Source organism: Tyto alba, unplaced genomic scaffold (assembly GCF_018691265.1).
Source record: "Tyto alba isolate M040663 unplaced genomic scaffold, T.alba_DEE_v4.0 Super-Scaffold_7, whole genome shotgun sequence".
NCBI classification, from domain to species: domain Eukaryota; kingdom Metazoa; phylum Chordata; class Aves; order Strigiformes; family Tytonidae; genus Tyto; species Tyto alba.
In genome coordinates this window covers 30,415,546-30,442,527 of record NW_024881328.1, presented here as the reverse complement: position 1 = coordinate 30,442,527, position 26,982 = coordinate 30,415,546, and the positions used below count along the sequence as shown (strand labels likewise).

At 38.6% G+C, this 26,982-nt stretch overlaps 1 protein-coding gene across 2 annotated transcripts in view; it reads left to right on the top strand.

Annotated features, from left to right (window-relative positions):
- The window catches only part of BMPR2 (bone morphogenetic protein receptor type 2), a 113,938-nt gene that overhangs the window by 52,536 nt on the left and 34,420 nt on the right, over positions 1-26,982 (top strand). For both annotated transcript variants that reach the window (XM_033010786.2, XM_033010787.2), the window contains exons 2-3: positions 6,310-6,483; positions 7,725-7,904. In XM_033010786.2, coding sequence (XP_032866677.1) covers positions 6,310-6,483; positions 7,725-7,904 — 354 coding nt within the window. The remainder of the gene's footprint in view (positions 1-6,309; positions 6,484-7,724; positions 7,905-26,982) is intronic.

Sequence of the window (26,982 nt, the reverse complement as noted above, 5' to 3'; positions counted from 1 at the left end):
GGTTTCTGACACAGACAGTAGATGCACTTGTAATTTTCTTCTGATCATTACTGTCCAGCAATATCTTCAGTGGGGAATGAAGGCAAATATTCAGACAGTAAACATATCTCATGGGTTTTGTAGCACACCACTACTGACATACAGAATTCACATATTTCTTTGAATCACTTCTCTGTTCCTGAGCAGTTGGAAATAGCAGTACAGTTACAGGGAGAAAATATTGAAAACATCGCTATAGTAATTTTCCTATAATAACCTGGGGTGTTTCAGCTTTTCCTTGTTGATGGTAGAACTGATAAATGCTAAGATTGTAATTACATGAAAAACTGAGCCATACTCCAAAAGGAAATTCTTGAAGCCCTGGTGCTTTTTCTTGAGGCTGTGTAGTGGCATGGGGATGAACTCCATGGCCCCCCCCCCCCCCCCCAAGAACTGCAGTGGTAAGAGTGAGCCACAGGATGGACTTGGGAAACTATGGGCAATTCCCAGTTCCTTTATGATTTCAGGAAAGTAATTTGACATAGGCTGTTTCTCCATTCTCCTTTCAGAGTAAGACAATAACGTTTCTCAACCTTCATCAAGTTAAGTCAGTTAATGTGCACGTGGTGGTCAGACACACCAGTAATGGCAGCCAAGCAGGAAAGCTAAGAATATTTAATGTTTCTTAAATTACTTCTTGAAGCACCCATACTCGATTGTAATGCCACTCATATTTTAAGCATATTTTTGAAATTCGACAGTACAATGTATTTTAATATAAATATAGGTGTAAAATGGGCTGGAGAACAACAGAACTAGAACTCATTTTGATTTTTTTCTGGTTTATTATAGGAAAGTGATGAGCTTGCCCTGCTCTTACTGGTTATTCCCTTGGTAGAACTTCTGGGAATGGTGCCTTCCCTTCTTGTCTTTGTTGGAAATCTCTGCTGGACAAGGGAACGGAAGTTTGAGTTCATTTTATTATTTTTATTGAATCATTTTGACATAGTTTGTCTCGTACACAAGTTCAAGAAGAATTGAAAACAGGCATTTCATTATAAATCCTTCACAACTTGTTGTTCAGGTTTTACTTTTCATCCTTTTCTATGTCAGCCTATCTGCTGGTACTGCAGTTGTTTGTTGTAGCCCATTTTTCAGCGGCATATGACATTTAAGCATTCAATTGCCATTTGTTTGTTTCAAAATCTCTCTCATAGTCTTTCATTAAAGGTGAATTAAAAAAGACCTGAATGTATAATGAGTTCTATGTGATGAACAAACATAGTTTACTATGAAATTTACCTTATAAAGATAATAAAAATACCAAAAGTTCTTCTCTTATTATATATTGTGAAAGAGAAAATAAATAGATGTTTTTCAGTTTTGGAGGTAGATTTTAATGTGACTTTTCCTTTTCGTAGTCATTATTTCCATATTTCTAAATATTTTTTTTTGTCAATTACTGATTTAATCAGATAATTGCGCTTAAGTACAGCTAATTCTCCAGAGCTGTCCACCACCCCCACCCCAGCATCAAAACAAAAAAGTTGCTCATTTGGTTTAGTAGATTTATAATCTTTGGGGGAATACATGCATCTTTGGCAGTTTTTTCTGTTTGTTGTGCTTGAAACTTAAAGATGGAAGAGTTATTATAGACTTACACATTTATATAGACACTGCAATCCAAATTAATTTTAATAATTCTACTGCAGTTGTATTTCTGTTTCTTAACTTGTGCAGGAGTAATGAGATGGATGGCTTGAAAGGGCCTGTAAAAGAGTTGAAACAACATGATTTCTTTTAGTAAGAACAGGGCTCTGAAAGATGGCTTCAGATGATGCAGCAGATGTCCTGTGAAACCTGTGCTGCCTCTTATTTTGGTGCTAGGTCTTGGTTTTGTTTGTATGCCAGAACATTTCATGTCTGGGCAAACATAATATATAACCTGATCTGTAAATGGCTTCTGCCTTTTGCTAATTTGAGGCTACACTGCTGGTGCATCTTGGGTCTGTGAAATCTGTAAGGAAAGGAGCACCTGCCTGCAGGGGCTTTACCCTTCATTTTTGACATAGGTAGCAACTGAACTGGTTATATCCAATGGATCAGTTCAAGACCCTCAGACTTCATAGGATAAATTGTTTATTTTAATTGCTCTTGTTATTTAATAAAGATCCTAAATTAAGGCATTTCCGTGGGTTTGGATCTATTTGAAGACAAACAAGAGAATCCAGTAGTTCTAGTCTTACCTAACCATTTTGCCTGCCTTGGAGACAAAAAATAGCAGGTAGCCCAGCTGAGGAATACTGTTTTTCTGTCCAGTTGCTGCACACTGAGGATCTTGAGACCTGTGTCCTGTGAGAATCACAGAATAGTTGAGGTTGGCAGAGACCTCTGGAGGCCATTGTGTCCAACCCCCTGCTCAGGCAGGGTCACCTAGACCTGGTTGCCCAGGTCCATGTCCAGATGGCTTTTTCTTATCTCCAGGGATGGAGTTTTGGAAGAAGCAGCTTTGGAATTGCTTCCAGCTAAGTTGCTATGGAGAGGTAGTGGGTGCCCTTGCACACTGCGGGTGCAGAGCTCCCACAGACAGACAGGTTAGATGTTTCAGCTCTGAATGCACCATGCATAGCTGTTGGCTCCTATGATGACTGAAAACTGACATTAAAGGTCATCCATGAGCAACACACGTAAATCCAAATGAGTAACAGTATTTTACATTGAAGGGTAAGATTTCTGTTGAAATAGGTCAAGTTTAGAACAGGCACTTACGTATGTTTTTGTAGTAGTATTTCAGTTTCTTTGGGGGAAGGTTTAAGACATACTCATCTAGGTTGCAGTTTGCTTTCAAGGCCTGACTTAGAAGTATTCCAATACCAAAAGTTTTTAGAGCTGGCTAGTTTTCTCTGCCTGGTAGAAGGAAAGCTTTCTGCCAAATTCCCAGAGTCTGCATGTGCTGAAATCATGCAAAGAAATTGAAGCAGCTCATCTATTCTGTTGTTCTTCAAAACAGTTTCTGAACATCTGAATGCCCTCCCCAATTTTCTTCGGCATTATAGCTTCAACAATGAACCTACAGAGGCCACAGAGAAAAATAAAGTAGCTTTTGTTATGTGTCCCCTATTCTCCAGATGTTCCATGCCATCAGGGAAGGGGCAGGGGTCAGCAGACTATTGCAGTGGGTACTGCTCCCGGAGGGGTTGTACTACTCTAAGTTATAATCGAAGCAGGAATGTGCAGTGATCAGCATGAAAACTCAAATTGTCGGGTGAGGAACCTTTACTTTTTGTTGGAAAAGTTTCTCACTGAGATCATCTGACGTTAAATTGCGTCAAGTTAACTTGCATTTTTATTAGTTTGCTAGAAAACCAATAAAGATAGGCGCTCAAGTTGCTAGCGGTGCATATTGTACTTTCTCATGCTTGCCCCTTCCTACCTTCTGCAGGTATTCTTATTAGGGCAATACATTTTTTTAAATGAGAAGAGCCTTTGGTATCAACTGTTATTTTCAGTAGTGTAGTGTATGGTTGGACATCAAGCATGACAGTTAACAACTTCCCTTTTTTCAAGTATCTTCTGTATGTTGTTGCCTCTCAACCTTGATCCGAAGGAATGTATAGAAAGGTGAAATGACCAGGAAAATAGGCAGTTAAAGCTGTCTGTGTCTCTAGAGTACAGACATAACACATATAACTATATTTCTGAGTAGAAAGCAAAACCAAAAAGCTTTTAATTTTTCTTCCACTAGTTCAGAGGTTAAAAGATTTTTTTTTTTTTTTTGAACCTGTTGAGATATTATGAAAGTGGACTCTCCTGGAATTTTTTTTTTTTTTTTTTCAACCACAGGTTTTTGATAAGTAAACCAAATCTGTGCGGCTGCTTTATAAATTCTGTTATTCTAAATTTAATTTTCACAATAAAGGCAAAATATGAAAGGGCTTATCTTGCAGTAATCTGAACATTCTGTAAACAACCAACATCTCAGATGACCTTAGTCCCACTCAGCTATCACACACAACTGATTTGAAATCCTTCGTAGTATCCCTGGGAGCAGATGTGTTGTATTTCACAAGGCCATATAATTCTGTCCCATTCTCTCTTGAAAATTACAGTTCCATACTTTTTTTTCCTTTCTATTTTCAAAAAGTTAGTCAGCTCCAGTTCTTTTATGGCAGTGGAGTACTGTCCTTTCATACATTGTTTCTTGGCTGGTCCCATGTCATGGAGCAGAGAATGCAGGACAGATGCTTCACGCCTGGCATACTCAGCTGTTCCTGAGAATAAAACTATTACGTGCAACTGGCAAGTACTGCTTGAGGCAGCATATGCTAGCTGTTAATGTGTGACCTTTTTGTCCTCAATAACTCAACTGACTCTGCTCATTTAGAAAAAAAAAAAATCAGATATGAAATTCAGGTAACTTGAGTTTATGAATATCAAGCCACTGCTTTATAATAAATGTTTTTATCACTTCAGAACTCTAGTTCCAAATGTAAAGTGTTAATTGTGCATTGACCAGTGTATAGAGAGGTTGGGGAGTAGCATGGACTGCCAGCCAGGTTATTGGAGTACATGGATCTGCAAGTGATTGAATTACAGTGGCTTAAGAAGTTCCTGTCTCCTCAGCTGAGAGTTTTACCACCACTGAGCTGACATGCAGCTCAACTGATCGTACACACCCTACCAGGCCACTAAAAAATAAGATAAGTTGTGCTATTGCTGTGACTACTGCTGCCACAGAATGAATTGGCAGTCACTGACAGACTCCTCTTCTGGATGGTGCAGCTATTTATGGTTGTGTCAGCATAAGAGAATTAGGAATTTTGACTCTATAATGAATAGTAATGGCCTCAGAAGTGAGGCACATATCTGAGTCTCTTGCTTTGTCTTTCTATTACCCAGTCATCTGTGCTAGTGACACAGTGAAACAGAGTTTTTGCAGTAAATCAGCCTTGCTGAAACATGGCTTCTTTGGGGCCAGTGCTGCAGAATGATCAAATAAATAAATTCTCAGTGAGGAGATATTTTATACATACACAGTACCTTTAATAATTTGCAATTACGTATGCTATAATTTTATTTGAAGTTCAAAGTCTGTCTTCCCAACATACCAATCTATTCCACCATCCATCTTCCTGCTACCAATGGAGCTAAAGAACTGGATGAAATCTAGTTGTTGAGATACATAGTACTGATTCTTACTGTGACTGGATGTTTGCTGAGCTGTACTCCTGAATAATATTTAAGTGCCTTGTAATTACACACCTGGATTTCCATGCATTTTATAAAATCATCGGGATGAATAAAAATATTCTAAATATCATATTCAGTACAAAAGTGGCATTTATTTGTCTTGGACTTAATGCCTTTCTGAAGAATTTATTGTGTGAATGGGCTTACTCTTCCTAAAGAAAAGATGACAGAGTCATATCAGCATGGTTGAGTCCTTTCATTGAGGTGATATAAACAAAAAACCAGTAATCAAATGGGTAAAACACAGGAGTTCTTAAGATACTAAATTTTTGAAGTTTGATGATTAAATATTTTTGTCAAAATCAGTATGCTTTTTGTAGGTGGTTTTGGTTTTGTTTTAATAAAAAACCCCAAAGATTTTGCAGGTGATTATGGGTATTTATTTTTGTGCTCTCTATGTATGTTTTATAGTGTTCCTGCTGGACATTCCCCAGGGAGACTTTACACGCAGTGTTGCTCCTCTTTACAGGCAGTGTTTCCCAGAACTGCTTGTCAGTCGTGTGGGTTTTACTCTGCTGTTAGTATTTCTGTTGATGGTTATTAATGAAGTTGTGTGAAAGAGCCCAAACTGATAGGTCATTGAGCAAAAAGAAGTAAATGTCAGTGCAATGGCTAGATAACATGTAGAAAAGAGATAGGTCAGTAGAAAGAGAGCAGAAAAACCCCTCTGAATTAGGTAGGCACTGGGTTGGATGGCAGTTTGAAACAGATAATCTTGGTTTAGGATCTGGAAACAATGAAGTAACACATGCGGTTGCTGAAGAAACCAGCTAACAGTTGCGTAATTTATGCTTGAAGACAAGTGATGCAGATGATGCAGACTATGAAATGACATTTTTATTCTGCACCTGTGAACTTCAAACATTTGCACATTCATTTTGAAACATCTGCTGAGGTTTTTTTGTCCTCTTCATGAAAGTAACTTTGGGATAGACCTCATTTTTATTTCTGACTATTGGACTACAGTTTAAATAATGGATAAGTATAATTCAGGATGGCTTTTAATGTAGGTTAATCATCCTTTTATTGAAGTTAATATGCGTAAAATCACTGACAAAAATTATCTTTCTTTGTTTAAAGCTGCGCAGAGTGAGGAGCGGCTGTGTGCATTTAAGGACCCATATCAGCAGGACCATGGAATCAGTGAGAGCCGAATCTCCCAGGAGAATGGCACAATTTTGTGCATGAAAGGTAGTACCTGCTATGGACTTTGGGAAAAAACACGAGAAGGAGACATACATCTTGTAAAACAAGGTATGTAACATTTTAGTGTAAGTGTGGTAGTTTTGCTACTCTTTTCACCTTTTTTTTGTGATCTGGCCAGCTGATAAGAAAATACACAGCTGCAAATCTAGACATTTTGTTTGTGTGTTGTACAAATGCATAATCTTAAACTTCCCATTTAGTAATTTTAAATATGAACAGAAATTTGTTTGAAATAAATGACTTCTGAAAAAAAACAAAGAGATCAATGCATAGTTGAAGGAAAAAGCACTCAAATTGCTTGTTACTTAGGATATCCAGAGGAAGATGACTTTCTTTAATATATCTCAGTATATAGGTCAGCCTGAATGGGGCGTTGAGCAACCTGGTTTAGTGTAAGGTGTCCCTGCTCACGGCAGGCGGGTTGGAACTAGGTGATCTTTAATGTCCCTTCCAACCCAAACCATTCTATGATGCTACATGTATTGATGTAATGATAAATTTAAAAGTAAGTGTCTCATTAAGTAGAAATGTATATTCACATTGATTGGATGTTTGTTTACAAAGGAAATTGCAGCTATAGCACAAAACTGTCATGTAACACTGTCACTTCGCTGCTATTCTGCAGGGAGGGTGATGGTAGGCAGGCGTGAAGGGTCCTGCAGTTGCTGGAGATGTGTTTTGATTACCATTCTCAGGGACTCAGCTCTTGGTTACTTGGATACAAGTTAATGTAGTATAATACTGAATGAAAACTGGTATTTGCAAACATCCTGCACGGTTGTACTCAATGTTGTTTCGTGTTTGATCTCATAATCTACTGAAAGAAGCGGTCTGACTGCTCACCTCTGCTTCTACACTACCTCTTTCTCTTCCAGGCATTTGTGCAGAGGTGACATTTAACTGCAGTTGACCATACTTGGAAGGAAAAGTTGCTGCAGGGAGAAAGGGCCTGCATTAGCCAAGAAATAAGTTGTGAGACAGAGTTTTTTAAAATTATGCAAGAAGCACCAAACTATAGATGCAGTCTTGTGGCCTAGCTCTAAGTAGAGGCCTAGTTCACAATTTCATCTAGACTGTGAATCAGAGGGTGGTAGTATCATCTGTGGTATCAGAGACATGGGGAATGTCATACTACTTCTTAGAAGGCTCAAGAATTCAGGTTTTGTCTTATTGAGGTTGACAGCTGGACAGCTCTGATGTTGGTGCTTTCAGCCCACTCTGTAACTGTTAGGTAATGTATGGATTTTATGCTTCCTTTGAAAATAATTCTTTAATTCACCTCTTTATAGGTTGCTGGTCTCATATAGGAGACCCACAAGAGTGTCACTTTGAGGAGTGTATAGTTACAACCACCCCTTCCTTGATTCAGAATGGAACATACCGCTTCTGCTGCTGTAGTACGGACTTGTGTAATGTCAACTTCACAGAAAATTTTCCACCTCCTGACCCTACTGATACAACACCTTACAGTAAGTCAGCTGTTTCCATCTTTGTCATTTCATGGTTTAAATAATTTAGAGAGAGATCCTTCTTTCATGGTGTAGTGGGTTGACCTTGGCTGGATGCCAGGTGCCCACCATGCTTCTCTATCACTCTCCTCCTCAGCAGGATTGGGGTGGTGAAGAAAATAAGATGGCAAAAAAAATCTCATGGGTCAAGATAAAAGCACTTTAATAAAGCAAAAGCAAAGGCCGTGCACGGAAGCAAAGGGAAACAAAAGAGTTATTCTCTATTTCCCATCAGTAGGCAATGTCCAGCCAATTCCTGGGAAGTAGTGCTTCAGTATGCGTAGTGGTTGCTCTGAAAGACAGATGTTGTAATAACAAATGCCCCCTCCTGCTCCCCTTTCTCTTAGCTTCTATTGCTGAGCAGCCATCATATGGTAGGGAATACCCCTTTGGTCAGTTTGGATCAGCTGTTTCGCCTATGTCCCCTCCCAAGATCTTGCCCACCCCCAGCCTACAGGTGAGGGGGGAATGTTGAAGAGGCAGCCTTGATGCTGTGGGAGTACTGCTCAGTAGTAGCCAACACACTGGTGTGTTATCAACAGCTTTGTAGCTATCAGTACAAAGCACAGCACTATGAGGGCTGTTGTGGGGAAAATTAACTCCATCTCAGCCAGACCAAATACACATGGTACTGTAAAATGTGAAACCTGTGGCCTTTCTATTGGTATGCAACAGAAATGGCAAACAGGACAGAGCTTTTCCATATTAAGTTTATCACATTGATATATTCCATAGTGCTCTGCAAAGAAAGAGTTAAATGCTTACAAGAGAATTGTTTGTATAGGCAGCTGCTGAATGCAGACTACATTTTCCAAAATGGCCTCTAATCTTGGTACTTTGGTATTTGGATGCCCAACTTCACAAGCCTGTGGGGATATTCAGAAGGATTCAGGCTGTGTTAAAAACAGACCAGTAAATTCATTAAGATTATGGTACCTTTAAAAAGTCTGCCCTGTCTGTTCAGTCATTGTTCACAGATAGCTGTGAGCAGTAGAACTGGTCTTATGTCAGGCTGTTGAGATTCTCCCCAGCAGTCTTACAGTGCTTTGAAATCTGATTTCTTTCTATCGCTTTTCTTAGGTAAAGATTAATTTTGGCATAATGTTCAAAGAATAATAGTTTGAGCAGTGTAGTTTTCTTCTAGATTAGATTATCTGTTATTATAAAATCAACATAGCATATGGATCCAAATCAAGGGATCAGACCCCCTTAACTTCCTATTACAGAAGCAAGACCATGACTAGTAGACACACTATTATTCTGTGTTCCAAGAACTAAGAACCTGTAAAGAAGCTAAGTGTGTTGCCTAATCTAAACATTTGGAAAGCCTTTTTAAAATAAGAATTGTGAAAGAGAAATTGAATAGATGCAGGTATGTAAATGGACTTACAACTGTTTCTATACGTCTAGAGTTCTTTATCAATGAAAAGTGTTTTGTGAAGTGAAGATGTTTTTAATTGGATAGTATTTATAGCTATAGAATGCAAAAAGAATAGTTTGTGTTTAGGAATTACATTATTTGAATTAACTTTAAGGTAGTGAAGATATTGATACTTTCAGAAGTAACTCTAGAATGGAGTCTTTGTAAGCAATTTTGATCAAAACGAGGACTTGGCACGCTAAAAAAAAACAGCAGCCTTTTACTGGGAAAGTGCATATGGTATAAATGGGTAAAAAGAGTTGATGAGACATGGTGCCTTTTGGTTGATAATACTATTTGTAGAACCAGTAAACAATCACCATTTGGATTCAGTGTCTGAGCTCAGCACAGTGCAATGCAGAACAGCCTCTACTTGACTCTGGTAATAGTCATCTGATTGGGCTCCCCAAATGTGACTGGAATTAGTGCTGTGTAGAGGATTTAGACAGGAGGGAAAGAAGGTATAAAGATAATTCCTTGTCCCTCTTTATCCCCCCCAAAATAGGAAGACAAGGTTCCTACGAAATTACTTGTACTCGTGCTTCTCCAAGGGTAGAATTTTAACAAGCTGAATTAATTCAGTTATTGGCTGATAAGATCTTCAAAGAATTTTTAAGTGGAATTTTTACTACTGAAAGATCTAGCTTGACTTGCAAAGTGTGTGTGGGGGGGAAGGGGGATTAAATCTGTAACACAGTCCTTAATTCACCCAGCTGTAATTCAGTGCTGCAGCATACATTTCTACTGACTCAAACTGTTTTGTGTTATTGTGTCACCTTCCATTTTCATAATACGCAAATTTGGCTTTAGGCATAAGCGTAAGCAAAATAGGTTGCTGCCTAAACAGCTCTCCATCTGCTTTGACTAGGTTAAGTGATGGAGATTGGCCATTCCAGCAGCAAGGATGGCCTCATTTGCCACTTTGGTGTTTTATTTGTAAAGCTCTACTACTGATGCATCCAACAGAGATGGGGCTGCTCCTGGCAGTGTAGGTCCCGTACACCTGTAGCACTCTGGAGGTAGAGGATGTTCTGGGAAGCTGGACGGGTGAAAAAAAGAGGGAGGGCTGTGGCACACGGGCCCTTGCAACATTGCTGACCCCCATCCCAGGCACTGTGGTCTCCCCAGTCCCTTTCCCAGCCCTCCTAACTCCTTCTGGAATCCATTTTGGAGCTGTAAGATTTAGTTTTGCCACCTCAACATTGAGGATGGAATTCTTGCTTTGGCAAAGTTCAGCTTTTATGGAATTGTTGGGAAACTTTGAATTACCTAGTAGATACCTTACTTGGGCACTCTTTCAGCCTTTTTATTAAAGTTGTCAGAATGCTTTAAGGGCATTAGTAAGCTTAGCTGTACAGACTGTGGCAATCTGTATTACCATACCTTTTAGATCATTAAATTGAACAGGTCACAGCCATATGGATAATCTGTAGAAGGTTATTTCAGTATAGCCCATGGATTGTAAGAGCACTATTTCATCTGTATTTTTGATAAGGCATTAAAAATGTTATACATTGAATAGTTCTTGGATGACAGAAAGTAAGGTGTGTGGCTTTCTAGAACTCCATTTATAATCCTGTAAATTTCAAAGCAGGTATGATTAGTGTATGGTTAATTATGTGGAGCCTGATAAATTCAGCTAACAGTTAACTAAGTATTTGTAAATGTTTTTCTGCTGGCTTCCAGTAAAATCACCCAGAATAAAAAGCTCCTGGAATAACAAATGGAAATTCAGCTATAGTCTAAAAAACTAACAGAACCTGAAAACACTACTGATGAACCCAATAAATTTAAAACTTAATTATTAAGGAAAATTATTGATATTTTTTTAAAAGTGTTTCCTTGCAGCCATATGGAGGATCCGTGGAAACAGCAGAATACCGTTAGGCTCTTGAGCTAAATCCTTCCTGAAAAATAATGGAAGAATAAAAAAATTATACGACCTTTTGGTTCCAGTTTTTTGTAGGACAATTAATAGTGATGTATTGAAAGATATAAATAGAGACTATAAATGATTCAAGAAGACTAAAAGTAAGTTAATTGAGATCTTAAAACATATTGGATGTAACAAATTATTGTTGTCCTAAAATACAGCAAATCTTCTCTTAAATATTACACTTTGTTTTTATGTCGTTGTATTTTAGGATGTCAAATCTGTATATCTCACAACCGTATCTATGTAGAATGGAATAACTTTTTTTTTTTTTAGTTTATATTTCATCAGGGCATAAATATAAGAAATATAAGTAAATAAAATAACATATAAGTAACAAAACCTTCATAAAAATGAAAATAAGATTAAGGACAAACAGGTTCTTGAAACCTTAAATTTAATCCTTACTGCTTCTTAATGTGCAGCTGGTAATTTAAAACAATCATACATCTGAGTAGACATAATAGTCTTCTCTTCTATCTTAAAGATAATCCAGGCAGATTTGAGTAGTTGTTGGTTGCTAGTCCCTCCAGCTAGAATTTTGCAAACGCTGTAGGATGGGGTGTAGTCTAGGGCCCACAGTCTGGAGATATTAAAAATGCAGAGATTCAGGTAGGTGATTCCTGATGCCAGGAGAAATAGAGGTTGGAGAATGGTGTTTAGTTCAGATCTGAAGATTTGCCTGTGGAGTTTGGAGCTATTGAAATGCAGTTCAAAACCAGCTTCTCATCCTTAACCTAGGCTTGCACTTCTGGGGAAAAAATATACTTTCATATGCTTTGCTAAATCACTCATACATAGATTAATTATTCTTTCATCTGCTATTTTCACAAAAGATTGACCAAAAAAAATTCCACCTTAACTTCAGACAGTATTTGTACATACCCTTTAACCTGACCTAAAAAGGACAAACTGTGGCTTCCTGGGTAAATCTTTTGAGATGTGTGTTTACTCTATTGGCTTTGTCAAATATTTATTTTGAGACCTATTAAATATCTGCCTTTTATGTCTACAAAATGCTTCCTAAATTCTGAGACAGTTTTGAAGACAAATTCATTAGTCCTACAATCATTTGTAATGGCCGTTTAAATAGAATTTAAGTAGCTGAAGAGGGAAATGATCTCCCTCATTGGTCATAGATATATTACTGTAATGAAACATTCACATTAAAATATTACCAAGATGAAACAACAAAGCTATTTTTAATTATTTTTCTTCCTCAAGGCTGCATTACTGGCACTGCAAATAAATTAATCTTACAGCAACTGAGTGTTAAGAACATATTTTTGTATGACAAGTGATGTATTTGCATGATATATGGAAAAAATTGCTGGCAGCAGCAGTTGAACATTACTGGTACTATAGTATTGCTGAAATGTGGTGTAGGGTTTTCTCCTCATGGCAACAAATGGTGTCTGCAATTTTTAGAGGATTTAGAAACTTAAATGAAAGCACTGAGGTTTAGATATAAAGAAGCTGCCTCAGACAGTGAAGGAAGTTGGTATTTCTTTATTCTAAAACACTGATAGACAGGTTTATCTTTCCAGTTTATCATCCTGGCCTTTCTTTGCCAGCCTTCTTGTTAACTTGAACTGCTTTTTTTTTCTGGAGAGCAGCATCAAATACTAATTTATATTTGAAATTATTTAACTTCATCTGGGTTCTGCTTGCAGTACCTGATGAGCTAAGTTTGTAGCCAATGTTTGAGCTGGTCTTTCGTTTCTGATTTGCCTAATCTAAGAAAATGCTCTGTAAATAAACATTTTCCCTTACTTGCACAAACTTTTTTTTTCAGGTGATTTGGATGTATAGCAAAGGGGAAATTGCACGCATTTGCAAGGTGGCAGATCTTCTCTGTTGAAAGGTGGAGGTGGGACTGATGCACACAAGCATTAAAACTTGTACCCTTAAAAAGACAGGAAGTCAGTCAGGCTCATCTTCCCTTCAGTGAAGAGACAAGGCATTATATCTTGTTACTATATTATAAAGCAGGGGATGAAATATTAAGACATTAATTAAGGGCCTTAATATATCTTTTTTTTTTTAAAAAAAAAAAAAGAATAAGTTTACTTTGAGACAGCTAAGTATTTAGTGTAAGAGTACAGTACCGTGCCTCCCAGGAAGTTATTTTAGGGCATTGTAGAAAATGAAGATGCTGAACTGCTGAAGGAGATACAGATGAATGTGTATGGAGATTTCTCAATATATATCTCTGTTAAAAGAGATTATATGTGGAGCAGCTAATAGAGGGGAAAAACAAAAAGTGGGTTTTTCTTGGCAATAATTCTTTAAGATACCGACATAGTGATGAATTATTTTGCATTTTTAGCCAGCTATTGGCAGAAGTGTGTTTTCTTGAACCTTCAGTTGCCTTTCTGTCTGAAATTTAATGCATGTTTAAAAGAAATTCTTGTATTATTTGGGGGTTTTTTTCTGTTTATTTGGTTACAGGATATGAATTAACTGTGGAGGGGGTTGTGACACAGGGTGCACATTGCTAAAAATAGTGATAACAGTTTGGAGATGTGTGCTAATTAAGGCTATTTTGTTGTGTTGTTGCAGTTGAAGGAAAGGTGATAGTCTTGTGGATTAATGTAGGGGAGAAAAAGTAAAAGTGAAAGTTGTTGCAGGGAGCAACCAAAGTATTAAAGCAATTAGTATAGAAGATTATATAGAAATTCAGGTGAAAGCCTTAGTTTCTGTAGAATCAGTGGAAGGTTTTGCAAATCACCCAAGATAACCTGGTAATGCTTGTTGAGTAACTTCAGTTCCATGATTCTCATTAGAAATGGGTATATGAAAAGCAGCGTCTCTTAAAGATCATAGGTAGCAGCACTTAATGTTTTAACTTCTAAGACATCATAGTCTCCTGAGATTAAGCTTGTATCTTTACTGAATTTAAAAGTAAAGCTTTGATGTGCAAGTGGAGCCTGAATATGAAATGTTAGTTGTGAAGGAAAAGCCTACTTAGACAGAAAACTGTACATGTAAATTTTTTCTTGTACAGAAATGTTTAATTAGGAAGATGAAATTGGAGTGTTTGATTTGCAGTGAGATAGAAATGTTTGGAAATGTTTTAAAATTTCTGTTATGAACCAAACCCCCCAAATACTAAAAACTGTGTTCAGTAAAATAAAAATAAACATGTTTATTTGAAAAAGGAGAAACACTTCCATTATTATTTTTACCAAAAACACCACCTTGGTTTTTTATGAGTACATTTCCTATGGCTTTGTCAAACTGCTGTTTGGAGCTACTTGATGGGTTAGCTGTCCAAAGTAACTGCAGAGCTGTGCCAGCAGAAATTAGTACTCTGTTATGACCTGGAGGTCCATGAACAAGGACCTTTGCAAAGGTCTCTTAAGAAATCTGTTGGAATCGTAAAAAAAAAAAGCTTTTTGGATGTAAGGCAGGATTTTAATCTTTATCTTGACATTGCAATAATGTGTTTGTGAAGTGCTGGAGCTATAACTGCACTTTGTTTCAGAGGGCTAAAAATATTTTACGTTAGAGTTGTTAGAGATCTCAACTGTTCAAGTAGATGTCAACACAACTTTTAGTTTATTAGTTTGATATAATTATTTGATCTGCATCTTTGTCATATTTGAAGTGTCCTGCATATTCCTGATGCTACACAGCAAATTTATTCAAGTTTAAGGTTTAGAATGAAGAAAAGAAACATCCATTTTCTGAAATACAATCAGTGACTTGTGCTGCTTTCAATAATAGTAAAAATGTACATTTTAAGCCAACTAATATCTGTAAATAGGTGATTCACAGATCTTGTATCATGTGCAGTTCTTGAGACACTAATTTGCATTTCAGCTGGAAATTAGTTGCTTATAGTTAGTATGTTTTATGCACTTCTAAGAGTTTAAAGATCTGCAAATACCTTTGGGTAATACAAATATAGTAAATACGTTTTTTCCATTTACTGGGAATTCTGAGTGTTGTCTGACTTTCATATTGCTGTATAATAAATTCAGTGTCATAACTAGCAGATATCTGTTGTGACAGTGCACATTGGATCTTTATTGTGAATGCCTTAGACGCAAGGCAAAAGTAGATAAGGCTCGTAAGAATGGGACTCTTTCAGAATGCATTAGTGGAAAATTGGTCTGTAAATAAAAAAGGTAGTAGATAAGGAATTGTCTTGCCTCATCTCAAGGCAAAATGGAGAACAGAGGAGGATGCTATACTTTTTATGTCTTTATTCGGATGCTGCAATATGCAATGTAAAACATGTATACCATGTATTCAATATCAACATTATTCTAAACAAATTCTACACTGCTATTTAACAACCCGGATAATTTGAGAAATAGGAGCTCTCTGGAAAGCAGATTGACGTATCACTACTCTTTTTGGGGTCATTCCAGATCGACAGGCTTTCTGGTGTAGTAGTAGTAATAGCCTCCTAATAACTATTCCACACCAGAAATTTTAAGACTGGGTGTTGCAAATCTTGACACTTCAGAGGAGTTAAGACTACACCATGGAAGCATTTCTCCTTTGAAGACTTGTGAATGTGATTAGGTAACTGTCCTCAACAAAGTATACTGGCTGAATTAGCCAAGATACTGTACATTGTAGTCAATATCAGGCAAAATTAAAACACTATTTATGTTTTGTGAATGTTCTACTTGTCTATGTCCCTGTGCTTTTTCAAACAACATTTATTTGCTCACCGGCTTTGTTGATAGCCCCCTCTTCCTGTCTTGTCATGCTAAAGGCTTCTTGCAGAAAGCAGGAGTGGCAGAAATGGTTGTGCGCAGGCCTCGCTGCTGCTGCAGCTCCTGACAGAGGGCATTAGCTTCAAAATGCTCAGCTGTATCTCCCTGGGCAGGCTGGAACTGCTAGGCTTGCTGAGAACGCTGCTCCTCATAAACCCTTTTCTCCTGCAATGTTACTCTAGTAGCATTCCTCATATTTGATTTTTAGCACGACTCTACTCTAGCTTTCTTTAACAATGTTGAAATGAATGGAGATTAAAAGGAGAACTCTGCACAGTTCAGTTATAAAGCACTGCTAGGTGCTGCCAGCTACTAATAATAAATTCCCATTCCCACTCTGTCACTGGTTTTGTCTGTCCCCAGTACAGTAATCGTGAGAAGGGTCTTTGGCTGCAGACTACTGACATAGTAAGAGGCAGACTTCAGACTGGAACTGTTAAGAGCAAAACAGAAGATCACTTATAAATACTGGTTTTGTTATTGGCTGTTCAGTACTATTAAGCTCATATGTGCAAAACAGCTTTTAGATCATGGAAAACCTCTCATGTCTTTTTCTTGCTCCTTGATTAGACTTCTTCAATAAGCCTCAATTGTTTCTGTCCTGTGTGCTAAGCTTGTTGACAAAAATCTGATCCTATATCATGGTTTTGTCCAGTACATTTTACCCCCTTGATTTTGGAACTGATCCAATTTAGAAAGGAAGCTGTAGGTTCTTGGCATTTGACATAGACTTAGAATAGCCCCCTGTTAGCTCAGCTGCTTTGCAGTCTTACCCGAGTTGCAACCATAGCTCAGCACGATGGAACTCAGCTTCCTCAGAGGAGACTGAAAGTCCAGACAGACGATTAAAAGATGTTGGCTCTTCAGAGTTGGTCATTAATCACTGTTCTTTTCTGAGCCTTTTTCAGTATTTTTTTTTTTTTTTTTTAATCTGAAAAATATTGTGATCCTGAAAATCCAATACATCATTTAACGTTGATTTCTGGCTCCTTTCTTTATGATCTAGCATATAGCGCGTCTTCAGAGAGGACAGTATCTGGAGGTAAAACACTAACGATCTTTCAATCTGGCACAATCTTAGGAGCTGCAGTAAAGAAAGCATTTGGTTTTTAACAATGTGATAAGTTGTTTCTAAGAACACTTGAATTACATTTAGACAAATCGCTTAAAACAGCTGGGATTATGTCAGATAGATGTGAGGTGGCTCCTGCCGAGGCTGCTGCCGATCAGGCAGTGGGCAGAGCACCGCATTCCCCCCGAGCTAGGGAGGAAAAGCTGTGGGGCAGCACCATGCCAGCCTGTCCTCTGCGTTAAATGAGTGTTCTTTATATGATTTGATTTCTTTTCGTTGCTTTCACAACTGTGCTGTTGGAACATCTTCTATTGGGAGTATAAAAAAGGTTAGGGAGCTGTACATGAGATAAGCTATAGTTTGTCTCTTTGCCTCCGCCATATCAGACAGAATCTCTGTGTGTGGATGAATACTAGGGATCGGGGGGTTAAATTTGTTTTCCTTACAAAGAAAGGCTTATGTGCTTTTTATTAATAAAGTTAATCAATCAAGTGAATGGACAGTTCATATAAGTGCCTCAGGTGTTTGAATTGTGAACCTGTGACTAACTCTGTAATTCTGAATGTGAAGTTTCGTAATGGGGCATCTGACTCCTGACACAATAAATATCTGACTCCTGACATGCATCATCCTGGCTATAGATGTCTCCATTATTTCTGAAGAACTGAGCTTCTGGGACTGTTTTGAAGTTGCAGAGACCTGAGGTGATCTTTTGGCTTTCTGGCTAACAGAAACCAGGTGGTTGAAAAACAAAGGGTTCATAGAGCATCCAGGGGAACCAGCGCAGACAGGAAAGCATCATGTCAGTATGCTCCTGGTCATGTTACTTCCGAATATACACTAACTGCAGTTTTTTTCAAAGCTGTTGCTTTCAAGGCCAAATAGCTCCTATTGTTACTGTCCAAACAAGAGATGATGACAGTATATTCACTAAAATCTTCATGAAGATTCCCATCTGGCCAGGGATGTCAAGGGCAACAAAAAAAGCTTTTCCAGGTACGTCAGTGACAAAAGGAAGACTAGGGAAAATGTAGGCCCTCTGAAATGAAGAGGGAGAATTGGTCACTTGGGATACAGAGAAAGCTGATGTACTCAATAAGTTTTTTGCCTTAGTGTTCACCAGCAAGGGCTCCAGCCACACCGCCCAAGATGCAGAAGGTAAAGGTGGGGGTGTTGCAGTCCTCATTAGGACTGGATTTGTGGTAGGAAGTATTGAAGAATTTTTTTTTTTTTTTTTTTTTTAGCTTTTATGCTTTCAGTATCAAGAATCCATGTGGTTCTCACTAAATAATGAATGTCATCAGATTTACGTAGACAGTCTATACATTCCTTTCTCAGAAGTCTGTTTTGATTGTCAGCATTTTATTTTAGGATATTGAGATATTTATTTTATAGCACATTTGATAATTTGAAAGAAATCAAGATAATCAGTAGTCTTAAAATCTAACTGACACGAGTTTACGTTATTTCAGTTAATTTGTATAGTATGCTTCCATACAAAATTGATTCATGGAAGAACATTTGCTATACAGATTTGTCTAAATGGGAGAAGTTAGAAATTCAACCTCTAAGGACAAGGGAAGATAGTGAAAGGGGAAAGTGTGAAGACTTTCTACGGCCTTAGCTTTTTTGATTTTTGCTTAGGGTCTTTTTTGTTGTTGTTGTTTTAGAGTAGAAAGAGAAATTTGACATTTTCTGAAAGGTCTGAGGAAGGACTGGATAGGAGTTTGTAATCCAGTTCTTTTAAATTCCTGTGAAGGTTCCAGTGAGGTGGAGTCAGTGTTTCAGCACTACAGTTTTGTGAATTTATTTTAAAGCTTGAGCCTACAAAATATTGCATATATGTTTCTTGGCATTAGGCCAATTTTTTCCTTAAAGTTTCTGAAGTATCTGTGGATGACATTAGACAGCTTTCAACTTCAGCCTGGATTTTTGCCTTCCTTTAGACTGGTGGCATGAGACTCATTTAGAAACTGCTTGAAGGCCTGTAAATATTTTCTTAGTCTAGCAAAAATTTCCTTGTTCGAGACATTCACATTGACTTCAAAACGATATATACCTTGAGCAAGAGTAAGGTATCCTTGCATCCAGTATAAAAGCGCTTTTCACTTTTTGTAACACTTGGAGCAGAAATATGAGTGTTGGAACTATAGCAGTGAAAGTGATTTTTTTTCCTATGCAAAATCAAAATATTTTCATTTATCTTTGAGTGATGGTTCAGAGCCCCGTCTGTTGATCTGTTCACAAAGTGCATGCATATATCTGAAGGAATACATGGATGATACATGCTCTAGATAGCTGGACCATCTATATGGAGCCACTAAGATCATTGTTGCTTGGTTGTTCTGTTGCTCCCACTACAGCATTAACTCACTCTAAAAGTAGTGATGAGGGATGCAGAAATAGAACTTTAAACCCCAGTGAATGAGTACAAATGTTATAAAACACAATTACAGTTTTTGTATATATGTCCCTTTGACATGAGAGGTTTTACTGTTTAAAAAATGAAAACAACGCACAAACCCCAAACACAAAAGAAACAAAACCCAAAACCACCCCCACAAAAAACAAACAACAACAACAAAAAAAAAAACAACCCAGACAAAATAACCCCTAAGGGTGGAGAAAATACCCACATTCACATCAACATGAACTCCTGGAAGGTAGACATCTAAACTGCAGCAAATTCAAATTGGTTATATTCTAACTGCTGTGTTGTCTTTTCCTCCGTTTCTATTCTCTGAGGATAATAAGGCAAAATGGATGATGCTAGCTGAGCCATGGTGTATTACACTTAGCAATGTCCTTGCTTTGGATACAAGTCCAGACACTGCTGCTCCGCATTCCTATGGGAAAGCAGAAAAAACTTGGTGAAAACTTATTGTGAAATAAAGCACGGAAAACCACCGGAAGTCAGGGATAGATGAACACACGGAAAATATTTAAACTGGTTTTCGAAAAAGTTTTTTAATGACCCTGAAGAGTCACTCGAACTTCTCTGCCTTCATCAGCGCTGTCAGCAGATCAGTCGTGCACTTGTCAGCTGTGCAGATGGAGCTGGGAAGTGTCCACCACCCCGCATACGTTTGGGTGAGCGGAGCACTGCACACACCTATGTTAGACACTCCCAGCTGCAGAGCCATTCATAGCATCTTCGGAGCAAACTAAAAATGTGTGTGGGTGAAATAAATACAGACCGTAAACCAAAAGCATTACACATCTCCTGAGTGCTGTGCCAGGAGCTCTGGGAGGGATGATGCTGTCCACAGGCCTCACAGCTCTTGCAAACACTGCTTGTACACAGGCACACTTGCAATGCGAGAGTGCTGAGGAAGATGTGGGCTAACCCTGCTCGGCTTTGGAGGGTTGACTATGAGACCTCTACTGTCCAGCACTAAGAGAATAGTTAGTGTATAATGGCAGTGAGAGAGAGTTCATCTGTATAGCTCAGGTATGCTAACATTGTTTTTCCTGTTTTTATACAGATCAGTTAAATGGATTTTTTAAAAAAACTCTTGTTATTATTTTAATTAAAACAGAAAACATCAGGTTCTACTGTGGGGAGAAAGTTTTCATAGTAGTCTTGGGGTGTTAGATACCTGTTATGAAGACAATAATAATTCAGTTTTTCTAATGGGGAAACCACATAAATTGTGAAGCCATAATTTCACTGAATATTCCATAATAGACCAACTGCAATAAGGTACCAAAGATAACAGTCTGAATACATTCTCCCAACTCTGCTGACCTTGATTCTAGACTGAGTTAGTGTGTAGTATTATATCTATAGTGGACTACACAGAGCGGGGAGTGGAGGTGAGCACAGTCCAGCATGTAGTAAGAGGCTGGCTGTGTGGTCACCATGTTATATTTGCTGTGGAATGGAAGTTACCTGTAGTATGGGAGAGTACAGCACTAAATATTTCATTAGCTGAGATCATATGATACCTAAATGTTCATCAAAGACACGTTCATTTTATGCCTGCACACTTAATTCTAATTTACAAGCAAATTGGTAGGTGAGCATAAACTGGTGAATTTGAAAATTTTTCTAGCAGCCTGTATAAGAATTTATATGATCACTTACAGTCAATTACAGTTTCTGCTTAAGCAGGACCTGACAAAAAGCCAAGCATGTTCACTGTCACAGTGATGCCAGAAGCATGTCATTAATTTCTTCAGTGCCTTAATGTATTTGTAATCATTGCAATGGGTTGTGTTAGTAGCAGTGTCTTATTCTCAAAAGTGGTGTTGGCATGATGCTGACCTGTGTTATGATGGAACCCTTAAAATGAGATTGGAAGGCAAGCTTTCCCATTCATTCTAGATTATTATGAAATAGTTACTAGGTATATGCTGTTAGCTGCAGGTTTTTTCTTCTGGAGAAGCAAATACATAGTTGTAAGTGCCTTTCAGAGTTTTAATATCAGCCTACAGTGGTAACAGAGCTATGTTTTAATTGTTTGTTAGAAATGTGCTCAAGTACTCAACACCATGCTACATTATTGCGGTGAATTGGGCTCCTCACAGACCTTTCCTGGATTTGAAATCTTACAGCAAAGCAGTTTAGGAAGAAAAATAGAAAGTGTATTTTGTAAGTGTCATAGAACACTTGGATTTTCTTTTTGAAAGGATAGATTGGGAAGCAGAACTCTTGTCTAAAACAATAATAGGACAGTACTGGCACAGAGGCATAACTGTTGTGATTACCTGTGAATTGTTGGAAGGGATAAGCAAGGATAACAAATAAAATGAACTCAACCACCAAACATTAGCGCAGGCTGAAAGTGTAGAGTTGAAGTTTTCCCTTTCAATTGGCAATCATAAATCCTCATTTTTGTTCTGGCTAGGTATTTTCACTTTAATGGAGTTTACAGAATGGCATATTCCTAAATCTGATTTCTTATAAGAGTAGCATGAGAACGATGGGCAAAAAATTTCAGAAGACTAGTGATTGGGTGACCAAACAATTTTGTACTAAAAGTGGGCAAGTTTCACAGTGTCCTCACAGAAATCTAGAAATGCTTTGGTGGTGTCCAGTTGGAAACCAGAAGAGACTTTTGAAAACCTTGGCTGTGACTGCTTGTTGTTTCACAAAAAAGGTTTCTATTTGTTTAATGGGACTTGAGGTTTTTGCCATACATTTAACAGGATTTCATGGTACACTCAGGATTTGAGTAAATCAGATTGACAGAATTGCATTAATTTTTTAGAAGGCTGCTTTTCCCACTCTAATTTCTACAGTATTTGTGTAAATAAGTATCTTGTGAAGATATCAATCTCAGTCTTACAGTTTAATTGTACAGTGTTGTTAAAACAGCACAAACCAATACTTAGGGCTGTGACAACTTCGGGGATTGATTTAAGAAAATTCTTAATTACGCTGAAAGTATGTGTAAAATAGAACGGTTACAGAAGCTGTATCATTCAATATGTAAAAGTTCTGTTCAATCTGTGAAATTAATCTAGCAATCATACAGATTCCAACATCATTAGCAAATTGGTTCTATAGGATTATGAAATGTCTCCCTGTGACCTCTTCAGATTTATGTTGAAATATTTATTCCTGGTGTGAAACAAGTTCGTTATTGTAGGGCAGACTGAACGTGTTACACGAGTGAAGTCAGCTGTATTTCTCATATGGCCACGGTGTAACAAATTGATAGCTTTGATACCAGCCTTCGTACTTGACTGATGTATATTTGTTTTGGCAAGGGTGTTGCCTTAGATATCGTCCTTCCTCCCCTCCTGTGGTCTCCCCTGTTGGCTTTCATACCCAGTTCCCTGCTCAGCCCAGCCGCCGTTGTACAGCGCAGTGGTTGGGGCACCGCTGGGCTGGAACGGGCACCCGGGAGTAGGAGGCAACCGGTGCTTGAGCTGGCACTGGCGCTGCAAGAAATGAACATCAAACAATGTCTGTATTCCATCTGAAATCAAGTACTTAGATCTGTAGAAGGATTTTGCATAAGTGCAAACCAAGGATTACTATTTATCATTATTGCCTTTTTCATCTTCATGTTATTTTAAAATAATCAGAATGACCTTTGAAGTTAGGGAAGGTACTGTTTTTCCCATTATATAACTGGTAACATAAAGCACAAAGAAACAAAGTAACCTACCTAACATCAGGCTATATCAGAGCCAGAAACAGTGCCTGAATTTCTCTTCACTTTATATTTCAAGTTCTGAAAAATTTTTCTTTCCTTGAGGAAAAAAAATGCATTTACACATACCTAACACATGCACTCGTGTGCCCTCATACAAGATGCAGTTATCTGTTCGAAGAAGGTCACTCCAGCTGATGGCTTGGAAACAAAAGCTGCATGTCAGTGGAGACTACTGATCTTGCTGGGGTCCTCCTGAGGTTAAAGCCTTTCTCCTCACCGGGTGGTTCTCACTGCTTCAGCTTCTGCCCCACTGGCCATGCCTCTGTCTCCTCCCGACTGATCTGTTTGGGCTTGTCAGGTTTCCACAGCTTTTTCTGACCTTTATTTCCTTCTGCTTAGGGATGACCCCAAATAGCTGCATCTCATATCTGTGAAGTATCTTTGAGGAGGTTCTTCCTGCCCAGAAACTAGCTGAATCTCCATTTAAGCAAGGATAGGGATAGAGGAAAATAGTCATTGCCAAGGCCTCACAACTGGGGAATAGAGGTTCAGCTGCTCCCCGGGCTGCCTCTGCTTACTGTCATGGACACGGGATTGCAGCAGAGCAGGGAGCAGTGTCTTCAGTGATGGTGCTGTGCTGGCTGGGAGCTGAACGAGGAATGGGAGTGAGGGAGAGAGAGATACCGAGAGGCACTGATGCTGCCTGGATGAGAGGGCCTAAGGTCTCGAGAAAAAGAAGGGAAGACACTGTACACTCTGTTCCTCAGGGAGCCTGGAGCAAGATAGGAGGGGGATTTGTGTCTGGCCCCAGCTTCTCGCTTGCTGCATCATCGCTCAGTTCCTTCTAACAATAATTTCATGTGGGAAATACCTGGTGAGACTAGTCAGTACAATGTTAGAGGGTGGAGAAATGTAATGATTATTGTTATCTTACAGTTATAAAAGAATTTTGAAATAATTTTCAAGTCCTAAAAACAGAATCTGGTAAAAGTTAGAAATGATATGGCTGTGTAGAGGAGATGACTGGGAAAAACAGGAGATCATGGGGGAGGATTAATGGGAAAATGGGACATGTACTTTCATGTTAGACTTTGTCCTTCTAAACCATGATAGGAAGAGCTGGAGCAGATGCATACCTTTTGGAATACCACAGCTGTTATTTGAATTGGCATTAGCCAGACAAACACAATCTTTAGTAACCATGAATGTTTTAAAATGTCAGACAGGTTTAACTCACAGCTCTGTAGCACATGCCTTCAAAGTTAAAATTACAAGACCTTTTACATGCAGGAATGCACACTATACTGAGTTGTACTGAAAGTATAGAGAAATGTTATTGAATTAAAGAAAGTAGGAGGACCTAAGTTTTAGTACTAAAATACTTGCTACACCTGAGGATTACAATATTAAGCTTATATCATTATAATGATTTAGGACATTAGATCAGAAGTACTAAGACATAAACTAGAAGTGTAATGAAAGGTTTTGTCAGAACTCATTCCCACCCTATCTGTTTGCACTGATTTGGGGTTTTTACTCGAAGAGGTTAGTTGCCTACAATTGTGCTGTAATTCAGATTTCATTGCATGTTTAGGGAAATTATTTTGGAAGAAACACCCCCTACAGTCATGTCCATGAAACCAGTAAATTTTTCATCACCTGGTTCTAAGGTTGACAGGAGAAAAACATTCCTGAACCTCAGTCCGAGGTGGATGGCCTTACTGACAGGACATTAGTCCTGGGCGTAGCTGCCCGCGCAGGAGCGGGCGGCAGCAGCATCGCGCCTCTGCGCCGCGCCTGGCTCCGCCGGCCCGGAACAGACACCCGGCGCTCCCCCGGGGTGCACCCAGCAAGCGCCTGCTCGGACAGGCCCGGCCGCCCCACGCTGCTTGGGCTTGGCTCAGCCTTCCCACGGAGGAAGTTGCTGGCAGAGGGGGGACGTGGGTTTGTAGGAGGGAGGGGAGCCTGACCGATCGACAGACAGCATTCCTGGGCCTCAGGGCTCTCGAAGACACCAAAAATGCAGGCACGTGGGATCAGAGCTGCCTTTTCCAAAAGATACGGGGGGTTGAGGGGTTCTCTATTTCGATGTCATTTTGGGGGCTCTATTTTTAGCTCCTGGGAACATTACAAACATTAAATATTTAGCCATTGCGCTTGTTGGATTTAAAATAACTTAAAATAGTATTAAAGAAAGGCTTTCTGAAGTACTCATTTTTTTCTGTTGCAGCACATGCATTTTTTGGTCCAGTTGTTTTTACAGAGGCTGAAAGAGTGTCATTATGTTAAAGCTGGTGTTACCATTTGGTTTGATAAGGATCAGTATAAGGGGATCCAAGATCAATATAAGGGGATAATGTAAATGTGTGTTTTAGCCTTTTTAGTAAAAAACATTTTTCTGACTCTCTTATTTCAATATGGAAGATGTCTCCAATATGTGGTTAAGTGCCCAAATTACCTTTCCATTAATATTGAAGGCAAGGCTGAGGTGTACTCAAATGCAGTTTGCCTATAGAAGCAAGGTATTTCTTTTATCTCTGTAGTAACCAAGTATGTATCAATATATAGGGAACTTCAGAAAGGTAGTCTAAATTTGGGGTTGATTTTTCTGTTTATTTTACATACATTGTGATTATAAGGGTCTATTCGCAGTGTTAGAAATTATACTGAAGATGCCCAAACTCACAGGAGAAGAGGCAGAAAGGTAAGTTGTGTTGGGTTTTTATCAGCTCAGGAATTGCTTCTGTACAAATGTGACAAGCTGCCAACTCACCTCTCTGTATCTAGTCATCAAAGAAAGAGCCATTAGGGACTGCATAACCCACTTCTCCACCAAAGAAATTACCGCACATGCTTAATTTTAAAGTTTCATGTACCAGTGCAGCCTTCAGTTTTCAAAACAAAAAAGGCAAACCTAATACCCACAGCCTGGCTCCAGATCAGGTGCTTGGTGGCAGCCAGTACCCCAGAGGAGCATGGAGGTGCCGGGAGCGATTCCACCTCTCGGACCTCCTGGCCACAGGGGCAGCGAGGGAGCCCTCCTCTTCGAGGCAAAGCCCAGAAAACTCAAATCCAAACTGAGTCTCCTGACAGCAGATTCTTAAAGAGGGATCTGCCCACTGAAACTCTGCCATCATGAATGACTGACTTCTAGCTGTAGCAGGATTCCTCTGGAGCATGTTACGGAAAATAAATCTTACAGCCCAAGTTGTATGATGTTTTGAGACGTTCTTTGAGGAGGCAGACAGTATCTGTGATGCATCGTTGCCAGGTCATGATGTTACTTCAAGTTTCATGAGAGTCTGGTGCTTTCTTACCACCCAGGTTCCGCATAGCAATGCTTTTATGTGAAAAATTAATTAAAATTTTAGCTCTCCTGATGTGGAGAAAAACATGAAAAGATGCATCGTAAAGGACAGTTCATTACAATAAGTATGTAAGATTATATATAAAAAATTAAAATCTGTCAAATATAGTCATGCTAAGTGCAAAGTGGAAACATATTGGTGACTGTTTAAATCTTTTCTTCAAATAAGGGAATGATTGGAACTAAGTGTAAATTTTCTGCTTCATCCAAGTCAATAGACTAGAAATGAGGGATTTGCTCTTAAGTCCAGGGAAAACAGCAGTTTTCAGTTATGAAAGAAAATTGCTTTAGGGTTACTGGTTGGCAGGATTGTTTTATTAAAGAATGTTGCACCATCTCCCACAAAAAATACAGTTCCCATTGAGCTTTTCATCTGCGTAAGCACCAAAAGCTCAGTCTTCTCCTAG